Genomic DNA, 25205 nt, shown 5'->3' with positions numbered 1-25205 from the left:
AAGATACGATCAAAAGAATACTAATTCCTAATTGTTTCCACAAATACGATATTGCCTTCAATCAATCCCCGGCAACGGCGCCAAAATTTGACGGGGCCGTTTGTATACGTCAAAATAATGTAATGAATGCACGGTTCAAGAAAAGCCTTTTTAAGTCAAAATTAAATTTATAAAAACCACTACAACCACTACTACTAATGTAGTAAGGGCAAGTACGGATCGTCCCAAGGGATTGGTGGGTCGTATTAAGATGTGAAAACAAGATTAGGGTTAGTAGGTCGAGTGATCAAAGATTGATTGATTGGTTTGATTAGACTAAAGTGCAATTTAAACTAAAGCAAACAATTAAATGCTATATAGAGAAAATAAGAGAGTGATTTTGGGGTTTAGAGGTCACCATTAAGCATAGTTTTTCTATACTCTTAATGAACAATTAATGAGAGGAAAACATGTATTGCAATATTGGGGTATGTGTGTGTTTGGTTGATTCAATTAGCATGGATGACCAATTAAGTATATATTGTCTAAACAACATAGTGAAAAGCACAATATATCAAACTAAGCCATTAATCCTTCCATTAATCTCACAATCCAAGCACATTACAAGGTTAGAGACATATGCTACTTGCATTCAAAAGCACGAAACATCAAATAACAAGCATGGATTGTCCTCCCATCTAAGAAACTAAGGCATATACACTACAACTACACTACAACTAGGCTAATAACATGAATTTAAACTAATTAAACTAAGGGAGAGGCACAATCTGATGAGCACTGAAAAGTGCGTATTTAAACCCCTTAAGCTTAGACATTCTAGTACTTTTATCTATCTTACTTTACCGTTTTAGATTGATTTCGTATTATTTCTATTTTCAGGCACTTATCCCGAAAATATGCTAACTCAGCCAAATAAGAGCTTAATTGAAGCAATTCTGGGATTAATCAAAGAAAAGAGCAAAGTGGAGGAAGAAAGAAGCAAAATGAAGCAAAGCAGCAAGTTCGATCGATCCAAGTTCAAGGTTTGATCGATCGAACATTGATCGATCTCAGTACTTCAAGATAGATCCAAGCCTTAAACCAAAGCACTTAAGTCCAAAAGTTCGATCGATCCAACATCATTCTTCGATCGATCCAACACCTTTATTCTTATCCAAATAATTGATCTTATCCATAGCTGTCCACCCACTGACCACTTTTGTCTTTTTCCCATAAATATCTCCCATAAATATCTCGGATTTGTCTTTTTCCAAAAAGCTTAGCCAGCTGGATCGATCTAATCTAAGTTCGATCGATCTCATTTACTTTCGATCGATATCATTTACTTTCGATCGATCGAACTTCCTCCAGTGCGAAAAAGTTAAAATTCCATCTCATTGAAAGTTATCCTTTATCCAATCATTTGGGAATATTGTGTGCACGACCCCAGCTCATTTTGGGTGTCATTTTGACCTACCTCTATAAGGATAAGGATGGCTTTTTCAAAATGGAGGAGCCAACATTATTTTTCATATCATCTCTTGGAGAGGAAGTTTAGAGGAGGAGGAGGCTAGAGACACCATTGGAGATCTTCATCAACAAGGAGCAAACCTCTTCCATGGAATTAGCCCTTGAGGGTTGGAGCATCCTCACCATAAGTAGCTAGACATTCTCTTGGGGCTAGAGTTAGCCCCAAGCATGCTTTCTATATCTTAATCTTGTGTATTATTGAGGGATTAGTGTTGTAATTAATGTTTTGACACTTTGATATATATAGATCTTGTTTATTTAATGATTTATGTGGTTTAATGCTTCCAATTGATCATTTCATTCTATTCATATGTCTATGTATGTTAGAATTGATGTTCATGTGTTTATCTCTAGATTTTGTGTTATTGATGTATGTCTATGTGTATTGATGCTATGGATTTACAGATTGTCAAAACATTGTGCTTAAAAGAATGCTTTTGTGATTCTCTTGATGGTTCATGCTTATCTCTTGATGGATTGTGCCTCTCCCCTAGTTTATTTTCATGCTAGTAGTGTAGATGTAGTGTAGTTGTAGTGTAGTGTTAAATGGGAGGACAATCTATGCTTGTTGTTTGATGATCCAAGCTTTTGAATGCAATTAGCATATGTCTCTAATCTTGTGTTGTATTTGGATTGTGAGCCTAATGAAAGGATTAATGACTTGTTTTGATTTATTGTGTCTTTCACATGTTGTTTAGACAATATATGCTTCATTGCTTAGATATATTGTGTCTTTCACATGATGTTTAGACAATACATGCTTAACTAGTCATCCTTACTTGTTGAATCAACCAAACACACACACACCAATATTGCAACACCCTAATTGCCCTCATTAATCACTTGTCAATAATATAGAAATGCATTGCTTGGTGGTGATCTCTAAACCCCAAGACTCTTCTCTCTCTTACTTACTCTTAATTGCACTCTTTTGCTATTACTTAGTTTAATTTAGTTGCTCTTTAATCAACCAACCAACCAATTGTTTGATCACTCGACCTACTAGCCCTAATTGCGATTCCACAATCAACTCCGACATTGCTCAATCCCCAGAATCCCTTGGGACGATCCCTACTCACTCTTGCTACGTTAGTAGTAGTGTTGGTAATGATTTTTATAAATTTAAACTTGATCCAAAAAGGCTTTCCTTGAACCGCACATTCACTACATCAATTTTGGCGTATAAGAACGGTCATGGCTCCCGTCACAATCCATCAAGAAATGAGTATGAACCATCAAATAAACCACAAGAGCATTCCATTAAGCACTATGTCTTGACAATCTCTAGATCTATAGCATCAATACACATAGACATGTATCAATAACACAAAAGCTAGAGATAAACACATGAACATCTATTCTAGCATACATAGACATATAGATAGAATAAAATGATCAATTGAAAATATTAAACTACACAAATCATTGAATAAACAAGATCCATGTATATATATGTGTCAAAACATGTATTACAACACAAATCCCCTCAAAAATACATAAATCAAGATGTAGAAAGCATGCTTAGGGCTAACTCTAGCCCCAAGAGGATGTCTAGCCACTCATGGATGGTGTCTTCCAACCCTCAAGGGTTATCTCCATGGTAGAAATGCTCTTTTTCTAGAGGTGAATGGAAGAACTCCCTAAAAATGTGTCTCTAGCCTCATCTCTTCTTTTCTTCCTCTTTAAGAATTGTATCAAATATTGTCCAAAAGTCTCTTTTGTAAGAGTGGCTCATAATCCATATATAGATAGGTCAAATGTCACCCCCAATGGCCTGGGCTCGTACACCAAGGCTCCTCCAATGATTGGACTATGAAACAACTTTTAATGAGCTAGAAAATGAATTAATTCACATTTGAGGAAGTTCGATCGATCGAACCATTCCTATGATCGATCGAACATGGCTGAGATCTATCAAACTTTGGCTGGATCGATCCTTCTTGGTGGCACCTTTTTGGATAAAGACAAATCTGATATATTTTCTAGATATTTTGGGAAAGAGACAAAAGTGGTTGGTGGGATGGTACAACTGGAAAAAATTGAATCTTTTCAATCGATCTGAAGAAAGTTGGATCGATCGAACTTTGGAAAATCTTTGGATAAGGACAAAATAGCTTGGATCCATCTTGAAGTGCTGAGATCGATCGAAGAAATTTCAGGACCGATCGAACTTGCTGAATTTCCACCAATTGCTTCATTTTGCTTCCACTTTGCTCATTTCTTTGATTCATCTCAAGATTGCTTCAATTATGTTCTTATTTGGCTGAGTTAGCTTCTTTTGGGGATAAGTGTCTGAAAACGGAAATAATACAAAATCAATCTAAAGCGAGAAAATAAGATAGTTGAAGGTTCTAAAATACCTAAACTTAAGGGGTTTAAATGCGCATTTTTCAGCGCTCATCATTAGGCATGGACTCAGATGTATGTACTTAGTTTCTTTTTCTGTATTTTTTTTTTTTTTTTGGATAATGGGTATTTGAGACTTTGCTCCAACTAAGTCACGGTCGTGCATTCTTTTTCTACTTTTCCTTCATATCTTAAATAAATTTTGCATGAACGTGTGGCTCCGCACAAAAAAAAAAACAAAAAAAACATGGGTTTCAATTCAAAATGCCAGTTCCAACAAATAGTTAGTTTATAAATTCATTCAAAACGAAGAATATGCAAGGATCTCATCTCTATGCATCAGGGGAACAAGAATTCGCATGAGTCCCATCTATGCATTGAAAGAAACTCCACCCAGCGGTTGGTTTCGTTTAAGACACAACTAATTTTTACGAATAATGTTATATACGCCCGAATCAATTTTTTTTTGCGACTGCAATAAGCAGCGTCTAACTGCAACCTAGTTTGAGCTATGTCATAGATGATGTAATCAAATGGTACTCAAGCAAAGTGAGATGGACAGGTCCCACTGTGGGAAGGAAGAGGGTGCCACTATAGCATGTGATTGTCCACTACACCAATTTATGTTGTTTCTGTAGTTGGTAAGGTTGAACATTGGTGTATAGATGGGTCATGTTGCCTTGAAATAAAGGAATGTTTTTTTTTTTTTTTTTTTCCCCTTTCTTTTTTGACTTTGGACATGGTGTGATATCATTTTCATGTCAATCAGGATATCATGTTGGTTGAGATTAGCTAATGTTGTCAGTGCTCTTGCTGCTGTATCAATTTAACAAAGTATTTGTTGACAAATTATTTCAATTTCCAGTAAAATATTAAGGGAATTAAAATAAATAACTAAAAATCATTTACAAATAGTCTAAGCTTATGGAAGTGTTTAAGCTTGGACTTTATACAAGTATATACATATCTAAAGCTTATTGTAAATGGAATCAATTATGTTCTCCTTAGCCTCAGATTAAAGATCAACCAGCTTGTGGGAGACGACTGTTAAAAAATGATGTAAAAGATTATTGGGGATAAGTCAAACCTTAGAACAATAATTATTTATCCTATGCTACTATGTTGCCTTTGGGTGCACCAACCGATAGGTTTCTTGGAATTGAAATTAATCGAAAGAAATTTAGTTTAAATTAGTCCATTCAATTCCAATTCAAAGTGCTGATTTTGACGTGCTCCCATACGTAGATTAAGTGTGTTTATTTTAAGGGACATTCTCGTAACCACCTCTTCTCCTGCAATGTTATTCTACAAATTAAAGTTTATATTTTCAGTGCTCTGAGATGTAAACTATACTCACATGGAGGGGTGAGCTAATGTCCACATTAAAGGGTGTCAACTGTATTCCACTCTAATGTTTTCATTTTCAATTCAATCATAGCAATAAAGGGATGGATTTGAGAGCTCTTCATGACACCAAATAGTTGGATTAACAAACTTTGAAAGGGACAGTCGTTGAGCCGTTGCTGTTCAATTTGGACTTTGAGAAAAAAAAGCATGCGCAAAGAATGATAATTAGAAAACACATTTCTTTGTAATTTTCTCTAGCCTAAATACATTTCATGTATGGAGTTTAGTCCAGTAATAGTATTTTCTCACCTTCTAAAGTAAAAAATCGGAGATTAAAATTCTCATAGGTATATGTGAATGTGTGAGTTCTTGCAAGGAAATAAAATAAATGAAAAGATGAATCTGGACCCTCCTTGGCCTTGGGATGCTTTGGTTTGGTGAATTTGTAGACTTATTAAGTAGTAAGGGAATGGAAAAGGAAAAAGAAAAAGAAAAAGAAATACAATTTCTCTCATAAATATATCCTTTGGTGGTTAAATGAAACTAGCTAGAGATCGAGATATGATGAAAATTCGACGAGGATAAGGAATAAAAAATAAAAACAATGATATTAGTTTGTATCAAAAAATGGACTTTTTTCTAGAAGGTGAGAAAGAATATATATATATATATATATATGTATGTATGTATGTATGTATGTAAAATTGAATGAAATACATGTTCGTGGAAGCAGATGCCGATTCACCATGTTTTTGTATCATGATTTGTCAACTTGTAATAGTGGGTGATCTTCGTGAGAGTGATTACGGATCTATTGATTCATGGTGGATTTGGCCAATTTTATCTAGAATGTCTAGCTTTGTATGGCAATGAGATAGCTTAATGCAGATGGAGTGGCCAAACTGTCTAAAGATTATCTTTCAAGTAATGTCTCTAGTTGAGCGCCCTTTTTTATCTTCTTCTATGTAATTTATTGTTGTACTGGTTAGGTTTAAAATAATAATAATAATAAATCAAGAGAATTCACCTCAAAATATCACTTAGATGCTATATTTTATTGGCTTCTTTCAAATTTCTGCAACCAAATTGAGCAACAAATATGGCTTTTTTTTTTTTTTTAATACAAACGAACCAAATATAGATAAGTGACACTAGCGACAGTATCACACACTATAACACTAGCCATTTTATTTTTATATAAATATGTGTAATGTATATCGTAATAGTGATGGCCCAAAGATACGCAGCCTGAGCTTGTTACTGTGTACTGTTGGTTTGTCACAGTAACCTAAGCATGTAGGAATCAAAATTTTCTTTAGGGGTCAATATTGAACCAAAAATTTTACCTAAAAAAAATATATATATTGAACCCAAAAAAAAAAAAAATTGGTACACATGGCAAGTTAAAAGTCAAAGAGAATTGGGCAATTTACCAAGTCAAGTGTTACACAATATCATAGTATCAGCTAGGAGTATGACAATGATAGACGTTACTTCGACTTACTCCTGCGAAATTTTTACTGTATTAACATAAGACAATAAGCACATAAAATATATTAGATTGTGATTTTATATTGAATTAGGTGAATTTTATTTGGCTAATTTGTGTGTTTTAATATAGGAATGAGAAAAAAAAAACATAGTAAAACTTATCAATTATAGAATCCAAACCTTAATTTAACTCAATGATTTGAATTCAAATTCTTTTTATTTATTAAATTTTCAAATAATTAAAACTAGAAGCTAATATTTTTTACAATGAATAAGTGATCTCTTTCTCGTAAATAAAAACCCTAATTTACATAATTCACTAAAAGTTTTTTATAATTATATTTTGATTAAATTTTAAAAAGATACCCAACAAAGAAGAGATATATATATATATATATATATATATATATATATATATATATATATATATATATGTGGATGAAAATATTAATAGAAAAAAATAAATTGTAGATAGAGAAAGAAACCAATGTAATTGTTCGTTATTAATTATTTTTTCCTCCAATTGGCAATTTGTTTAGTTTGTTAAAATAAGAAACACAAATGTATAAAGAAATAAAGTGTAATATGTATTAAAATAGAGGGTATTCATGTCTTTTTAGTTATCATCTGTTTTATTCAATATACAATCTGAAACTTTAATTCGAGACGTGTAACACTACTCTATATAAATTGATTTTAATTTTTTTAAAAGTTATTTATTGTCATAAAATTATATGATATATAAGTATGTATTTTATTTTAATTATGAAAATTATAGCCTGAATGTTAGACATATATTACTATATTTACACCATGATGCCAAGATGTAAAAAAATATTTAGCATTTTTTGGTATTTGGTTATTGTAACATATTTACGAAGAAAAAAAAAAATCTAATAAAAATAATTTACCCATCAATATTCAGTAAGTGTAAAGAGTCTAAAAACAAGTTATTTTACACATCCTGTCTGATAGACTCAATCTCAATCTCGACTTAAACCTTTTTCAAACACTTAAAGATTAAAATTAAAAAATATATTTTACCTAAAGAGGAAAAATCTTTTCTTAAAAAAATATTATACGCCTAGACACACCAATTTCATTTGACTTTTCCTTATCAACAAATTTCTACACTTATAAATAGTGTGTAAACAATTCTCTACAAAATTATACATAAAAGGGTTGCATTCCTAAATTTATACATATGAAATTAAAATTAGAATTTGTTGAGTGGGGTGTGGCAGGCGCTATGTGTTACTAGGGGAGACTTATTATATATTAGATCCGGATAGGAAATGAAATAGGTATAAATGGGATGGGTGTTAATCCAACCTAATAATTTAAATTTTTGGGTCGAATTGTGAAACACCCACCCATTACAGTTAGTATTAAAACTAAACCCACTTCTTGATTCGGTGTCATGCCAAGCGCTCGACCTGAAAAGAGTCTTAGTGTGCCACCAGGATAGGCAGGGTGGCCCGACCTCAACGAGAGCATTGTAAGTTTAGGCGGGGGAGAATGCTATAAAGAAAGACTTGTACCACATCGGATCTGGATGTGGAGTGAAATGGGTATAAATGAGTTGGGTGTTAACTCCACCTAATAGTTTAAGCTTTTGGATTGGATCGTAATCCGTCACACTAGGCCTATTTGTCTCTAAATTTACCATCTGGTACAGGAAAATTTATTAGGTGATCCTGGACTTAAAGAAAGTTTTGATTGTACTGAATTACATTATCCAAGACCGTATAGTAAAAATGTGCTCTAATCTCTCATCTCAAGTTTTAGTATTGTTGTAATAAAGCTGTGTTTTGTGCTTTGTTTGATTGGTAGGAAGGAAGGAACATGTATGGAAATAAAATAGGGGTATAGATGATCTATATAAGGAAATAAATGATAATATGAAGAATGTATATTCCTTTTTTAAAATTTTAAATTAAATTTTAAAATATTATAGAATGTATATATTGGGAAGAAAGTGAACTATTATAGAAATTTTAAATTAAATATTATCATAGATTATACAAGTTTTAAATTATAGTACTATCCTCTATTAATTACAATATTATACATATTAGTGGACATAACAGTAAAAATAATTTAAAATTTTATATTTTCTTCTCTCATAACTAACATAATAAATTGTGAGTTTATTATCTTTTTTTTTATTCAACCGAATAAAAAGAAAGAAAGACACAACCTTTTAAGTAGGATGTCTCATCTATCCTTTCTTTTCTCTCTTCCATTTAATTTTTTTTCTTTTATACTGAATGGAACATTAATTTCATGCATGGTACTCTCAAGTTTCAGTTGTTGCCACTCTCTGTGCCTTTCAGCGTAGTGATTTTACAATGGTCTTTTCAATGAAGGTTGAAAAAAGATAAGACAAAAATTAGTACTTGACCGTTTGCGCGCTAATAGTTAGCTTCATCAGTTCGTCCATAATATACAAAGAATTATAAACCTGAATAAACGCAAGACATATTAAGTTATAACACTTGGTTTGTCTTTCAATAAAAGAGAAAATCATCAGCTTTTCTCGTTGATTTTTGACAAATTTCAAAATATGTTTCAAATCAAATGCATAAATTAACTTGAAAACAAGGTAGGTCTATGTGACCCTTAAGAATCAGATTTCCTTTAACAACTATCCAAGATTTTGTATTGAGTTTAAAAACTAAGTTCAAGTCATATTCCACTGAAATAGGTGGCACTTCTTCAAAACACAATAACAAGTTGCACTTGGGGTAGTAGTGAGTTCCGAAAAGTGCAATCATTAATTTGCACCCAGTTGCACTTTATTAAAACAGGTTGCACTTGGCTGATATGTGCAGGAATCAATTTATTTTTTTGTTTTGGACTTTTCAAATGACCTGAACTTGTGGAGGAAGTTTTTTCTTATTGTGATACTTCTATTTTAGAGTTGAAAATTATTTTAGTAACTTCTTGCTAGGCAAGTTGTGTGATTATGCTTACCCTTAAAAAAAAAAAAAAAAAAAAAAAAAGTTGTGTGATTATTTATAATTCCTACTAGCTAAGACAATTTACTGCATATTAACATGCTAAATGCATGTATGCGAATTCGAATAGTTGAAATGACTAATTTAATACTAAAAACAAGTTTATTTTCCAACATTAAGAATGTCATTGCTTGCAAAATCTTGAGACAATTGGAACAAAAATATTGCATCAAAAAATGGAAATTTCCATCATCAGTTCATTTTGTTTAATTTCAGGTTAATTTGCTTCATATTCCCAAAAAGTAAAACGAAAACAAATTAATTATACCCGACACCAGAGCCATTGTAAATTATATATTTGGAACAATGGTGAGCACCCAAGTATCAGATGTTCTTATATTGTATTCGTCACTCAATTGAGGCTCACCGATACAACAAAATCAGCAACCAACTAAATAGAATTTACATAAGAAATATTATTCATTTCACAACAAATGTTTTCTTAAGCATTCTATTTAAAAAAGAGGAGAGAATAATAACCAAACAGCAACTTAACTTCAACATAAATTGATCAATATCCTCAATGCAACTCTAAGGGTTGGCCTAGGGAAAAAGGCTTTGCCCTAGAGCCTTATTAAGTTTTAGGTCTCAAGTTCGATTCTCTTTAAGTGTGAGCAATTTCTTGGGGCAACGACTGCGGACAGGGACGGACCCAGCAGGGGACTAGGGGGGGCAGATGCCCCCCATGAATTTTTATATTTTCATTTTATACCCTAATGTTTTTAAAATTTATGAAAATGTCCCCCTAAAATTATAATTCGCCCCTACTGGATTCTTTTTTTTAACATTTTATACTTTAAATTTTGATAATTTATGAAGATGCCCCCACTATAATTATAATTTGCCCCACTGATTTTTTTTTTTTTCATTTTATACTTAATTTTTTAAAAAATTTATGAAAAAAATCCTATTAAAATTACAAAAATGAACTCATCATATAATTTTGTACCCACAAATTAAAAATTCGTCCCCCCCTCACCAAATTTTCTGGGTCCGTCACTGACTGCGGACATAACCCAAGTTTTACCCAATTCGTGTGAGGAGTCGCTTTGTACGGGTCCCATAAATTAGTCGGGGTAAAGTCCCAAATTCCCCGATTATCACAAGAAGAAAAAAATAATAATAATAAATAAAAATAAAAATTATAGTCAATGCAATGAATATTAAGTTGGCCATTGGTGTGAAAGGGGTTTGGAGTGAGCTGCAACATATATTATGCATGTATCAAATAAATAATTTAGAAGAAAAGAATAGCTAGGGGTACTATATATGCATTTGGCTTTGATAATCTTATATAGTTATACATGATGATATGTGGGTGACAGCAAAATCACACTATATAGTGAGTCCACTAAATGTGAGTGAGAGTATGCTAGTAGCTAGTGTGTGTCTATGAAGTGGACCACATTGTGGGCATACCAAATTCTCTTTGCATGTGCTTCAACAACTCTTGTGCAAAGGACACGGTTTTGGACCCCATTCATGGTCCTATAAATAGCAAATATTTCAAGCATTTCTGAGTCGTGGTTGTGAGATTTGAATACATTCCCATGGCTAGTCACAAAGTTCTTAGTATTGCTTTCTTTGTGCTGTTAGGTTTGGGCATATGTTCTGCAACTAGGGCCCTACTCACTCTTGAAGGAGGTGTTGGCTACACTCAGGGGTCAGGCGGTACTGTCGGCTATGGCGCAGGCCACGGCAATGGCGGTGGAAGTGGTGGAGGGTATGGGGGTGGTGGTGCTGGGGGCTATGGTGGTGGTGGAGGCTCTGGCAGTGGCGGAGGCGGTGGCTATGGAGCTGTAGGTGAGCATGGTGTTGCTGCCTATGGAGGTGGTGCTGGTGGAGGTAGTGGGGGTGGTGCCGGATATGGAGCTGGAGGAGAACATGGTGCTGGATCCGGTGGCGGTGGTGGAGGCGGTAGTGGTGGTGGTGGTGGGGCTGGTGGAGGAGCAGCTGGGGGTGGTGCAGGAGGTGGTTCGGGAAGTGGTTCGGGATATGGTGGTGGAGGAGAACATGGCGGTGGATCCGGAGGTGGAGGCGGTGGTGGTAGTGGTGGTGGCGGAGGGTACGGTGCAGGGGGAGAGCATGGCGGTGGTTATGGCGGAGGTGAAGGAGCTGGCAGCGGTGGTGGTTATGGTGCTGGTGGGGAACATGGAGGTGGATATGGTGGGGGAGGAGGAAGTGGTGGTGGTGGTGGAGCGGGTTATGCTGCGGGAGGAGCAGGTGGAAGTGGATATGGCAGTGGTGGAGGTGCCGGCGGTGGTGCAGGAGGAGAGCACGGTGGTGGATATGGCGGTGGCAGTGGTGGTGGCGGTGGCGCTGGTGGTGGTGGTGCTCATGGTGGCTATGCTCCTTGAAAATACCCTTTCACTCTATTTCACTATGAAAAAAGAAAAATAAAAATTGTTTGGATAAGAGGATGTTTTCAGTATCATATGGACATGCACTGAAAGCTCCTAAAAGTTGTGTCAAATGATAACCTACGTGCATTGTTCTTTTCATAATTAAATTGAAGTTCGAAGCATATTATATTTGTAAGAAAAGTTCTATATATATAATATATATATATATATATAAACCTAATATATTATTGAGTTTGTTTCCACTTAAATTTTTTTTTTTTTTTCTGCTGCTTCTCCTCATTAATGCGTTGCATGAATCCATTATGTGCATGAAATTTTGTTTTAGATGATTGCTATGGAACCATTTGAGAGATTTGGTTATTATTTGAAAAAATAAGATAAACTATTGCCTTACACAGCTTTTTATTACCATGTTTGTGCCTAAAGATAATGATAAATTGAATAAATCAATTATCAATCACTTTTTGTTTATAAATTAAGAATAATAGTAGGGAGATCCAAGAATTAACCTCCAATAAGCACCTCTGGCGTGTTTTTGTATATACTTAAACAGTTTTCAAAAAATAATTATTTAACATGTGATAAGAAATAATTCGAAAATTCCTTTTCAGTTCCCTATCATTACTCATATATTAATTTTTCAAAAAAAAATAGTATATAAAAAGGAAAGGATATGAAAGCACCGAAAACAGCAAAATCAACCAACTAAAACATGTGACCACAATGTAATGGACTCGGCACTTGCAATCTGCTCATAATGATAAATTATTAGATAGTGCTATTTTGGTGTCTTTTAATTCGAAAATCTTCTGGGAGTTCAAGACTTTCAGCATACAGATTACACATACACAAATCAGCAAACTACGATCTAAAATACAGACAAGTCTAAAACTTATGAATCCCACTTCAACCGTTTAGTAAATTGAAAGCGTTCATTAGATGATTAAAAAATAAAAACAAAAAAACATGTGGGACGAACCCTCTCACATATTTAGTAATTAAAAAATGATGACTGAGAAAAAAATTTACATCTTATTTATGGAGAAATTATTTGCTAGTCCGAGTACCGACTTTGTTTTCCTTGATGATAAGAAATATTAATTCACGGTTAATAGGAGGGATTACATTTTTGGTAGCTAGGTACTCAATAATTTCTCCTTGTTTATGATATAACAAATGAGAGGGATGGCTGAGTTCAAAAGCAAATATTATATATAGAATAAATGATATTTTCCTTCTGAAATTTATACAAATAATCCTCTTCGACTGGGTTGGGCTTAGTTTGGATTGATTGGGCTCTTTTGTATTCCTTATTGCTTATAAATTAATTGGTCCTTCTGTTTAGGCTTTGGGCTTCCCCTATTTTGGGTTTTATGGGGTCTAATCTTTTTATGTTAAATTAAATTAAATTAAATTAAATCTTTATTAACAAAAATTTCGCTCTTTTCTAAGAAATTTTTAGATGGTCTATATCTGCCACTTGATGGACCAATCCAATCAAAATTAATATTCATATATTTTATTTTATTTCCCTTTTTTACTGGTCATAACTAGCAGTGGGTTTTGTAGGAGAGAATAGGACAGAGAAAAATGGAGGAATAGCTATTGTAGGAGAGAAGTCTCACTAAGTCATTGAAGAATGATTTTCTAATTCTTCCAAAAGTGGACAGAATTTGAAAGAAACTTGAAGGGGCATAAAATCCCACTGGGCCAAATTCGACCTGGCCCACCAGCTGAGAAAGAGGACCGGTTACTGTGCACTCTGGGCTGTCCTGAGTGATGGATCAGGCCAAGAAGGACCAAGACCGTTTAGAAAGGATCAAGCCCACATTGTTTCTAGATTTAGAAATAGCACATCGGATTTTAGGGCAAGTATATACTTCTATAAATAGAATTTAGAGAGAGAATGTAAAGCAGATTGATTGAAGAAATCACTTTTTTAATAAAGAGAGCAGTTTCTTGCACCTTCAAAAAAAAAAAAAGTGGATAAGTATCTGTTTTTTGTCTTTTTTATAACAATAGAATAAAAAATAAAAAATAAAAAAAAATACACTTTTACTTTATCACTCACATTATCAGTCACAGAATAAAATAATTATTTCTTTTTCTCACCCAATGTTATATATATATATATATATATATATATATAGATTTTTTTTTTTTTTTTTTTGTGCCCGTTTACTTGCATTACACTATATAAAGTACGTTAAAAAATAAATTCAAGTAATTTAACTTGTGACTAGCTGTTTGTGTCCAATGTCCAACAAGCTTTAATACTTTGTTACTCTAATTAACCATCTAAAATCTTGTTCCTTTATATATATTTCTCAAAACTTTCCCAAACATTACTGAGAAATTAAGTCAAACTTAAAACCAGTTAATCAATTAATAATGTGCTATATATATATATATGTGTGTAACATCCATCAATATCTCAAAAGACGTCAGCCCAGATTATTTCAACCCTACACACGGCTTGCTACTGTTTTCACACACTGTACGTGCAATACACAAAATACATAGCGAATACATTATTCATTTATCCAGACATCTAAGGTTATTAATTTTCAATCCTTCCAGCAAAAACTTTGAAGAAGAAGGATAATTATTTGCTTTCCGAACTCCGAACAGCCGGAAGAGAGAAGGAGTTCGATCGATCAGCTGTTCAGAGTTCGGACAGCCTATCATAACTTTAGGTCATTATCCAGTGTTGCCCATTTAATAGAGGGGGCTAAGCGTGGCGGTCTGAGTACAATTCCAACTTTTCACATTATTTCCACAAGATGGCTGTGGCGGACTTTTGTCAGTTCGAGCTTTTACCACTGGTCCCTTAGTTGAATTTGTCTTTTTCGAACTCTCCCCGTGAGATTTTTCGGACTTCTCTGCATGGGATTTTTCGGACTTGTGCATGAGAATCTTCCTAATGTGTCCTGTAATCAGCGTCTTCGGCTTGATACTGCTCTCTCCTTGATCGACGAGGCTTGATCGGCTGCCTCTGATCGTGTCTACCTCGCCATCGTCCCTCATCATGACCATCTTGCATGGAATTTTGTCACCATAATATTCTCTGAACTTCCTGTGGTGTCTGTTGCAGTAAATCCCAAACAATATATAAAACTCCATGCATGATGATGTTGATGCATGATGTGTGTGTGAGAGAGAGTATATAATATAATGTATGTATGTATAGTTGATGGTATGTATGTATAGTTGATGGTATTACCTATCAAACACTACAAGTGTGGCTTTAAGTTGGGTGATCTGAGCTACTACAACTTCTTCAACAGGGAAGCCCATTTCAGTTTTTATTCGTGGCACAACCTATGATGTACACAAAAATAAATTAATAATATAAAATGATAATTTTATATAAGCTGCGCAATTATATGTATGTTATTGGGAAAATTAGTTGAATTGAAGAGCCTAGACAGTTTTACAATACCCCATATTTAAGGCAAACGTCTATCAGTCGATGGACTTTTTGATACTTGACAGTGTTGTTGCTCTTACAGTCTGTGGTTGTCATGAAGTCCTCGATGTTCATACCCCAGATATCAGATGTCTTGGTGGAGACTACATAGAGACAGTACAAAGTAACATCATGAATTAATCCAATAAGTTGTTAAAAGAAGTGTTGATTTGGAAAGTGATGAAAATGAAACAATTTCATGTTCTTATTGTCCCTGTATAAGCTTTTGAATGCAAAATTCCATTCTAAAGATGTCATCAACTCATATGACCTAGTTTGACTTTAAGAACTTTCTTTTTTCTTAAAAAAAAACCTAATGAGATGATATGGCTTATGGCCACTTGTGATGCACAACATTTTAGGGCATTTAAATAGATAAATATTAAGGCATGTCCTGGTGCAAAATATGGTCGCGCGCGCTCAAAATCGGAAACAATTAAGCCTACTTGATCTATGTTTGGTTGACAGATTCTGAAAGCTCAGAAATAATTATTTTCTTATAGAACTGTCTTTTGTAACTCTCTAGAAATAGTTTTATCTGCTTTATAAGTTCTTGAGAACAATTTTAGAAAACTAAACAAGCAAGACAATATATTTGCATGCTGAGATGAGATTACGTACATCCAACTTTTTTCATATTCCACAATAATAAAAGCCTCATGCAGTGGGCTAACTCTTAAAAAGAGAGATACTCACGGGGAATGTTAAGCCAGGGCTTTACGCCAAGGATGGTAACTTTGCAACTAGTTTGGAAAGCGACATTCTTGAGCACCCATTCAACAGGATCCATTGTGAACTCCTCCACGGCATCCTGGACAACGATGACATGCACGGTAGTGTCTGATGAGCCCGGTGGTGATTCGTGCAGTAGAAGTTCTTGACCTAGTGATGTCCTCTTGCTAGTTGAGAAGAGCCTCCATTTACTGTCATCTTCTTTCGCAATGGTAGTAGCATCCATTTGAGTTCTGCTCACATGAAACTATGTATAGAGAGATATTAGAGAGAAGGGGGAAATTGTATAAAGGACTTTTAAGTCCTTAAATAGCAGAGCTCTGTTTGGCATATATAGGAAAAACCAAAACAAGGTCATGTCACAAACAAGAGTACTTTACATTGTTTGAATCAAATACAAAGTTTGTTTTTCAAGCAAAGTGTGATGATGCCAAACAAAAGACATTGGTTTCACAGTGGGTTCTATGTCTCTAATTCTTAAGATGCTTTGTGTGAAAAGTATCTGATCACAAACTTAAAGTTGATCACTAAAAGTTAATGAAATATATAGGCATTGAAAAATTGTGATCAATTTGATTGGATGAGTACTTAGATTCAACCTCTTGACTTGCAAACCATGGTCTGAACATTTTGCATAAGAAACAAAGTGATTAGATGAGAGTTAGTTATTAAAATTTAAGCATAAAAAATTTGATCAATTATAATATATATTTGTTATGCATTGTTCACACACAGAATAAATGAGACACAGGTGAAGAACACCATGAATTTACAAATACAAAGTTGCGTTGCCCTTTTCATCCATTTGGACCATTTGGTTGTTGTGGGGTCCCTAATCGCATATTCGCATCTCTAACCAAATTTTTTTTTTTTTTTTTTAGAAAGTCAAACAATGTGTGTGTTTAACTGTGTGTGTATATAATTACAGTGTTGGGCCACAAGATTTGGGGTGGTCCACTTAATTCATAAATTCAATCCAATCAGTACGATTGGATTGGTGTTTTAATAGTTTGATGGGTGTTTTAATCAATCGGGTGCTAGACTCATAAATTAATTATTCATGGGGATGGATTTGGTTCACGAATTTTGATCTTAAAAAACCCAATCCAATCCTACCCGGTTTTTTATTTTATACATTTTTTATTTCATTGATTAAATTTGCTTCATTTACCACAATTGTTCTTTACATTTTTTTAATGTTCTATAATTCTGTCTTCTGTTATTTGTTTAACAAGGGATCATTAAGGATGAATAATGATCAAGTTTCTTTTAGATTGAGTTTGTTCAACTCAGTTTACAAATTCATCTTAATTTTAAATTGAGTGGAAAAAATAAAAAATAATAAAATAATAAAAAATTAGAGGAAATTACACCGACTACAATTATACCAAGTAAAAACTAAATGAATTTTTTCCACAAGGAAAAAATACGCTATGAATGGAAGAAGAAAATAACAAAATTCGAACATAAAAACATATTTTTGCAGATGAACTAGATCTACAATCACCTAAGAAGCAGAAGATGCAGAGCATGCTAATTGAAATTGAACGCTGGAAATTCCAAGAGAAAAGATTACTACTGCTTTTGCTTAATTAATTAAGGTTCCACTTCCCCTAAAACATCTTCCTCTGAAAATATTTTTCTTTTTTCAAGTAATTTTTTTATTATTATTATTTTCCTACATTTGGCAATATCTACGTTGAGGTTGAATCCATCAAGTAACGCGTATAAAGGTATCTTCTAAAAAAATATTTTAATTGTATCATGTCATAAAAATAGGTGCTTGAAAATACAAAATACAAATAGAATTATCAAAATTAAGAGAAAAACTCCCTGTTGCTTTAATACATTGTTATCTATGCTTTTTTTGTTTTTTGTTTTTTTTTGTTTTTTTTTTTTTTTCGAGACAAGAAGTGTTAAAAATTAGATTAGTAGGTACAGAGAGACATCTGCTCGTTATCTATATAATCAACCAATTGTATCATGCCATATAAATAAAAGTGATTTATTTCAATAGATTTTATCACTACATAACAATGTTTAATAAATTAATGATACCATAACATCACTACAACCGGCTCAATTAAATTTTTCTCCAAAACTAATGTTTGAAAGGAACTTTCCACAGTTAAAAAAAAAAAAAAAAAAAAAACTTCCCTCGGTTTTTCATCAAAAATTATTTCAAGTTGATGATTTTTCTAAATCTTCTTCGATTGTGTAATTTACTCAGTATTAGAACATTTACAGCATTCAGTGAGACACTACTTTTAAACGGTCAAAAATTGTCCTCTGATTCTTCTACACCTTCACTTTTGTTTAAACCAGAATTGCTCAGCATTGGACAAATCACTCTCGTCATCTCATGCCAAACAACTATATTCGATCATTAAACTTACCACTTTTAAAATTATTCAATCACCAACTCACAATTCATTTTCTTTAGAGGAAATTTCAATCTGGTTCATAATCTAAACACCTTTCTCTTCATTAAAAAAATTAAACACTATAATAGTCAAATAAACCCTAACTTTTACATGTAAGGGAAAGTATAAACAAACCTAGCTAGCCAAAACTACATACCACGCTAGATGGTTGCAGCTAGAAAGGGCAATCTGTTAAACTTAATATCCAGTAACATCTACTTTGGAAAAGACACGAAGACCAATTATTTTCACCTAGACTTCACCACCTGTTCGGCAAAAATCTCCGGCAGCCACCAGTCGCATGAAAGAAAGTAAGATTGGGGTTACAATAATCACCTGAGGAGGCTGCCACCTCCTTAATGAGACCACCCTGTTCTTCTGCTCCTCTTGTTCAGAGAACCTTCACTATTAGACCCCTCCATGGCAGCCAACAATCGAGAGCCCCTTTTACCAGGCATGTTTTTCAACATTCTATAAGCCTGTTTTTTCTCCGGATTCTCCAGATCCTTGTTTAATGGGCGTTTGCAAGACACCTTATTCTTTAATTTCAGATGACTAAGCGGGATCGAGTAACTCAATTCTGCAAATGTTATTCCATTTAGTGTCAGTTCTCATTACCAATTTGTTACATTGGAACGTAAATAAGATTTAGTAGAAGATTTTACCTGGAGGCTCTTCTGCATATAGATCAGGGCTTGGAGACCTTGGTGGAGTTTGAGGGGTGATGACATTGTTTTTCAGTTCATTGGACTTCCTACTGCAATTATTTTCACCTAGTGGGGATACGGCACACGTTTTCTCAACCTCAGAGGTTCCACCACAAGAATTACTTACCCCAACTGATACTGGAGTGTACATACTGGGACTGTGAGAGTCATCTTGAGCAATCCCTTCATGTCTTGATTCTCTAGAAGACTCTTCACAAAATCCATTTGTAGTATCTATGGTTTCATTGGCTTCAAAATTATGGCTATTCTCCCCATTAGGAGACAATGTACAATTGTGATCCACATTATCTAACACCGACTTAGGTGAAGTGTTGGATATATTTGGATCAAAGAAAGGCTTTTCTGCTTCAATAAAACTTGAAAACCAGGGCGTGCCCTGCTTGGCATAGAAAAGAATGTAGGCCTCTTGAGAAAGCACAAAATCTTCTCGAACTCTAGTAACCTTCAAGATCCCAGTCAACACATTAGTATCTTTACTCCAAGCCAGCATATTGCTACTAAGCATAAATAAATAAAGAACAGACGGAAGGGGAAAAAGACTACTAAAGTTAACTTATAGAAACCTAAACAGGGATCCTATATCCTATTATAGAATTACAGCCAATAAAAAGTTAACTTAAACAGGGATCAAAGAAACCTAATATATGAGTTTAAGATCACAACCTTATAAGAAATTTTGGATTGTTTCAAATAAGTGGGTGAGAAAGTTTGGGTACTTAAATCCAAAAAATGACAAAATAAGATTAAAAGGTCCACCTAGAATTTGCAGCTTAGATTAATTTCCAGTATTTAGCTATAACAGACTCTTCAGACTTCAGAATACAACATATATCCTATTTTGGCATTTACTGCTTTCTAGGGTCATCAGCATATGCCTAAAGTGAATGTGACAAAAATGTGAATGGTGAGATCAATGTGCAGCAAGACAAGAAAGGTTAGAATTAGAAATGCAAACATTTGTCAAATGGTTGAACTATCACCAATTGGAGATAAAATCAACTAAGATTGTTTAACACGTGAAAAGAAAATCGCTAGATGCACCTGACATGATCCACATTTGAGTGTAATGCTAGGGGAAGGGAAAAACCAAATTTTAAAGTGCTAAAGTTAGTAAAGAAAGATATGATAACATGTGGTCTGACGACTCTAACCGATGCTATGAATTAAAATTCATGTAGCCTAGTACCTGGAAAAAAGGCTTTGTTTTTCATTGAAGGCCAAAATTTCCACATTTACACTTAATGTAATCTCAAATTCAAAATAGGAGATCTCAAGTGCTAATAGCCTAATACCACACAATATTGACAGAAATATTACCTTAGAGTCATCCAACTTGTGCCATGTGTCTGGACTGGACCGAACGAAGCAATAATAATGCCCAGAAGTAGATGAGAAACCAATATGCACCAAAATTGCATACAGATCATATTTCAAGTTCACCTATGAGAGAGACTGAGAGATTAGTAACTGTCCGCACAACATGAATCTAACCACAGATATTTGACCACATGCATTGTCACCACACAATCAAAAGCAAAATATGACTTGCTTATAAAAATCTTGGGGTTTTAAAAATAAAAAATAAAATAAAGGATACCCAGAAGCTCACATTATCATTCTGGTTGCCATTGGTGTACGCAAGCAAATCCAAGTCCAGTGGGAACTCCACATGCTTATCAATCTTTTCAACATAAGACCCATCATTCTTGAATCTCTTTAGATGGAATGCAGCAACTGAAGGGGCCTCATCTAGCATAAGCTGTTTCTCTACTGACACTTCTTCCTTGCAGTTTTCACATGTAAACTTTGTCTCTGGATCTTCGATCTTTTCCACTTTGGTGAACGATTGGAGAGCACTTGGAAGGGAATCCACATCCTCAATTTCCAAGCTTAGGTCAATCAAGGGTTCATAAGTGTCAGAACGGTGACCACAGTTGCAACATCGAAGCTGAAATTCAAAATCACTAACTGATTAATAAAAGATCCTGTAAACTAGATTCGCCAATAAAGAATTTTATAAGGACAATATTAACAGCAACATTCAAAATAGTGAAGAACGTAAAGAAGTGGAAATCACTATTGAGTTCATACTTTGCTAATGAGCCGACCACCAAAAACCTGCTTCACAAAGTTGTCATCATGTGAAGACAATGTTTTATCCTTTGTCTTCAACTGAATACCACTGTCAAGTCTATCCAACAAGCATTGCAGGAACTCATGGGCATCTTCCTGTTGGAATCTCCGAAAACTAGATGAAAAATCTGATAATTTAAAGGTCAAGAATCACAATAACACATAAGTTATTGGACAAATGGTATTTCAAGCATCTAGCACAGCAACAGAACTCTAAAAAGGAAACTCAATATTGAAAAGGCACATAATTAGACCAGTAAACAGATCAGATTCAGACCGGATCAGGGCTGACCCAATCCAAATCAGATAAGGCCATCCCCCAATCTGATCTGATCACCCGCCAAATATTTTAAGAATGAATCCATAACTAATTTATTTTTTATTAAACAGATATCCGGCAGTTAACTGTGTAGTTTTTTTTTTTTATTGTAAAATAAATTAATGTCAAAAAAATCAGCAAACAATGACTAGAATAAAAATGATAGAAAACAAAAGATAAAGAAATTATGAAAGAAAATTAGATATTTTACTGTTTGTTAATATGTAAATATTACTATATATTATAGCATTAGAATATCTATGTGTGTTTAACATTTTCTATGATATATTATGTCAGATCAAATTATTATTGGTTTGAATTAAACATAGTCCATATCTAATTTGTCTAGCTAAGAGATTATCAGATTCAGATTGATAATGACAGGTCATCGAATTAAATCTTCAATTCATTTCCGAGTTATCATATTGAAATCGTATCAAAATCTATCCATTGACAGGCACACACATGATAGCAAAACAGTGCACGACCAAAGCCATATAGGAATAAATGGACCAAAAGTTCTGAATAGTTCAATTTGGCTTAACACAACTAATATAAGGAGAGGAAAACTATTTTATTACATACCCCTAAAAACAGAAGAAAAGCAAAAATTTAACTACCTAGAGGCCCATTACATTACAATTTACAATTACAAAAAACATATCAAAACAGTATAAGAAAAAAATATCACATAATCATTAACAGAGGTTGAAGAGGATACAGCTCAAATTGTCAACAAGTTTCAGTGGGGAGACAACTCTGCCAGTAGAAGCTAGCGAAAGTTCCATGTGGCCACGAAGAGCACAAAGCACACAAAACCCTTCATTATCAACTGCAACTGCCATTTCCAAAATCAAATTTCAACAACTTTACCCACAAAAATCATAAAACCAAATTTATTTTAAAATTTTGTAAAGAACAATTCACATGTACTAACCAAAACCATAGCCCAAACATGTAATTAAATATATAATGACATGAACTAAGCACAATAGGAGCATAGATCTTACAATCACAAGGCACCGTGCGATTGAATGAACGAAGACCTTGAACAAGTGGCACAGTGTGTGTAAAGCATTGCAACACTGCATTAAGGAAGCAAGTGTTGCCCAAATTTACAAGCCCTGCACCCTGCAAATTCACAAAATCAAGAACATTTCAATATCCACGTTCTAAATTAAAAACAATAATAATTATAGAAAACAATTAACACAAAATTCGACATTTAGAACAGCATACCACCACAGATGGTTTAATCTCACTAGACAAGGCCGGAGAAATTTGAACCAGTGACTTGGTTTCATTTTCTTGAGACCAATCGAAATCCAACGGCTCAGTATCTTCTACTGAAGGCCACTCAGACCAATTCGACGACGAAGACTTGGTGGCTCCGAGGGAGTCCCGAGGCGTAGACCAACTAGACCAATGTCCAGACGAGTACATCGAAAACGTACTGACCGGCGAAGAATGAACTGGGTCTGGTTCATCTTCTTCGTCTTCGCCCTTTAGTGATTCCATATCATGAAACAACGCCGAATCAGATTTATCATCATCACCGCAAGGAGATGAATTATCTATATCTGGTTCAACAAGAACCGGTGATGAGTGAAGGAGTTCATCTAGGGTTTGTTCAGGGGGCAGAGTAGGAGGTGAATTCGGCGCAGACCCATCTATGGTTTGCTGGAGATCAACTGAATCTGTGGGTGTAGAGTCGGTTTCTGGAGTTTTTGTGACCTGGGTATCCATTGGATTAGAGAGAGAAGACTTGTAGAGAGAGGAAATGGATATGTGGATTTTGGTGATGAAATTAGGGTTCTTGGAAGGAGTGGATTTGGGGCAATTTTTGGGGGGGGACAATTCAAAAATGAAAATGTGGGCGTTGAAAAGGAAGGAGAGATTTGATGAAAGATTTAGCTTTTGGTGGTAAAGAAAGAAGAGGGAAAGTCGAAATATGAATCGAAGGTTTCAGATGATTTTGGAGTTTTGAAAAAGGAGGGAAAATGGAACCGCCATTTCGGGTTTACGCTTGAGACCCAAACCGGGGGAGAGAGAGAGTGAGACCCACTATTTGGTACTTTGTTGGGTAGAATGAAAAAAAATAAGGAAAGAGCAGAAGAATAGGTAAAAGAGACCAGAGGAACTGACAATTTATTTATTAGGGGAGAAGGAAAGAAAAAAAATTTAATTATTTTTACTATTTTATCCATCAATACCTATATTTGTTTTAATTAATATAAGATTTTTATAATAAGTGACAAAATTTGGCGCGACCCCACAACACGAATTTAGTAAATTCGAATTGATCTTAATCGTATTCGTGTTATTACTTGTTTAATTAATCGTGTTGTGTTTGTATTTTGAAACTCAATATATTTAACATGACTAGACACATTTAATCTTAATCGTCGTAATTTGTTTTAACCCAATTAGACACATTTAATTTTAATCATTTCAACTTGATTAATTCATAACATGTTTTAACCCTATTAAACACATTTAACTAATCATATCCAACCAAACCATAATATTTATAAATATAGTTTTTTATATATATATGATTTTAGAAACTAAAAACTACAAATGCACTAGAAGAAATTCTCTCTCTTTACACAAAAACAAGGTTAAAAAAGGTTTCATTTAGCCTTTAAAAAAAAGGTTTCATTTAGGTTAATGTAGTTAATATTAGTGCAATTATCTTACTTAAGCTTAATATGCAATTAGTTAATATTGTGTAGTTCGAATAGATTTAGTTTAGGTGGTTTTATGGGTCGGATTTGATTTCAACTTTTATTATATCTACGTACCATATTGCAAAGTTTTTTTTTTTATTTTGGTTCACTAGTGCAACAACATTTTTTTAATAATTTTACTGAATAAAATAAACGCTCTATAAATAACTCAGGATGCACATTGTTTTGAAATTTTATAACAGAAAGGCAAGAGGCTCTTTGCATTGTCAATTTGTCATTTAAAGGATGATTCAAAAAAGGAATTTACGCTAATAGGCCTTGTTTTTTTTTAGATATTGTTACTAGCAATAATAAATCAGATTACTGGAATCCCCCCAATACATATTGTTTTATATATTGTTCAATAAATATATATATATATATATATATATATATATATATATCCTTAATATTTAACATTATCTTCAATTCAAGACCCTTCACTTTTTCTCTCTCTTTCTTCTCTTTCCAAATTTTTTTTTAATTTTCTCTATTTAAAATTGGGTCTGAAACTCACTCTCTCTCTCAAAATTTTTACCTATCTCTTTCAAATTATCTTTAGTTTTTCTCTACAATTAGGGATATTGATTTTATTC

The 25205-nt window shown here is 33.8% G+C and overlaps 2 protein-coding genes across 2 annotated transcripts; one reads left to right on the top strand and one right to left on the bottom strand.

Annotated features, from left to right (window-relative positions):
• The first annotated feature begins 11215 nt into the window (after positions 1 to 11215).
• Positions 11216 to 12324, top strand: LOC132303530 (glycine-rich cell wall structural protein 1.8-like). Its single transcript, XM_059800824.1, has one exon. The coding sequence runs from the start codon at positions 11264 to 11266 to the stop codon at positions 12068 to 12070; it is 807 nt and encodes a 268-aa protein (XP_059656807.1). The 5' UTR covers positions 11216 to 11263; the 3' UTR covers positions 12071 to 12324.
• A 5939-nt stretch (positions 12325 to 18263) lies between these two features.
• LOC132303529 (ubiquitin carboxyl-terminal hydrolase 20-like) lies at positions 18264 to 23982 on the bottom strand. The gene is made up of 8 exons (XM_059800823.1): positions 23120 to 23982; positions 22891 to 23011; positions 22602 to 22718; positions 21520 to 21689; positions 21038 to 21376; positions 20746 to 20868; positions 19366 to 19870; positions 18264 to 19280 (listed from the first exon to the last, which is right to left on the bottom strand). The coding sequence occupies exons 1-8, from the start codon at positions 23624 to 23626 to the stop codon at positions 19057 to 19059; spliced, it is 2106 nt and encodes a 701-aa protein (XP_059656806.1). The 5' UTR covers positions 23627 to 23982; the 3' UTR covers positions 18264 to 19056.
• Positions 23983 to 25205: the final 1223 nt, after the last annotated feature.

This window comes from Cornus florida, unplaced genomic scaffold (genome assembly GCF_030987335.1).
Source record: "Cornus florida cultivar Cherokee Brave unplaced genomic scaffold, ASM3098733v1 CherokeeBrave_3.0.0_Hap2_Chr04, whole genome shotgun sequence".
In the NCBI taxonomy this organism is placed as follows: Eukaryota; Viridiplantae; Streptophyta; class Magnoliopsida; order Cornales; family Cornaceae; genus Cornus; species Cornus florida.
Note: the sequence above shows the minus strand (reverse complement) of the source record. Positions and strands in the feature narration are given on the sequence as shown.

Excerpts from the sequence above, each read along its gene's own strand:
- LOC132303529 (XM_059800823.1), bottom strand. The coding sequence starts at position 23,626 with ATGGATACCCAGGTCACAAAAACTCCAGAAACCGACTCTACACCCACA. Across the intron at positions 22,719-22,890 it reads TCGCACGGTGCCTTGTGATT|TTGCAGTTGATAATGAAGGG; the intron begins GTAAGATCTATG and ends TGGAAATGGCAG. Across the intron at positions 21,690-22,601 it reads ACTTGTTGACAATTTGAGCT|ATTTTTCATCTAGTTTTCGG; the intron begins GTATCCTCTTCA and ends TTAAATTATCAG.
- LOC132303530 (XM_059800824.1), top strand. The coding sequence starts at position 11,264 with ATGGCTAGTCACAAAGTTCTTAGTATTGCTTTCTTTGTGCTGTTAGGT.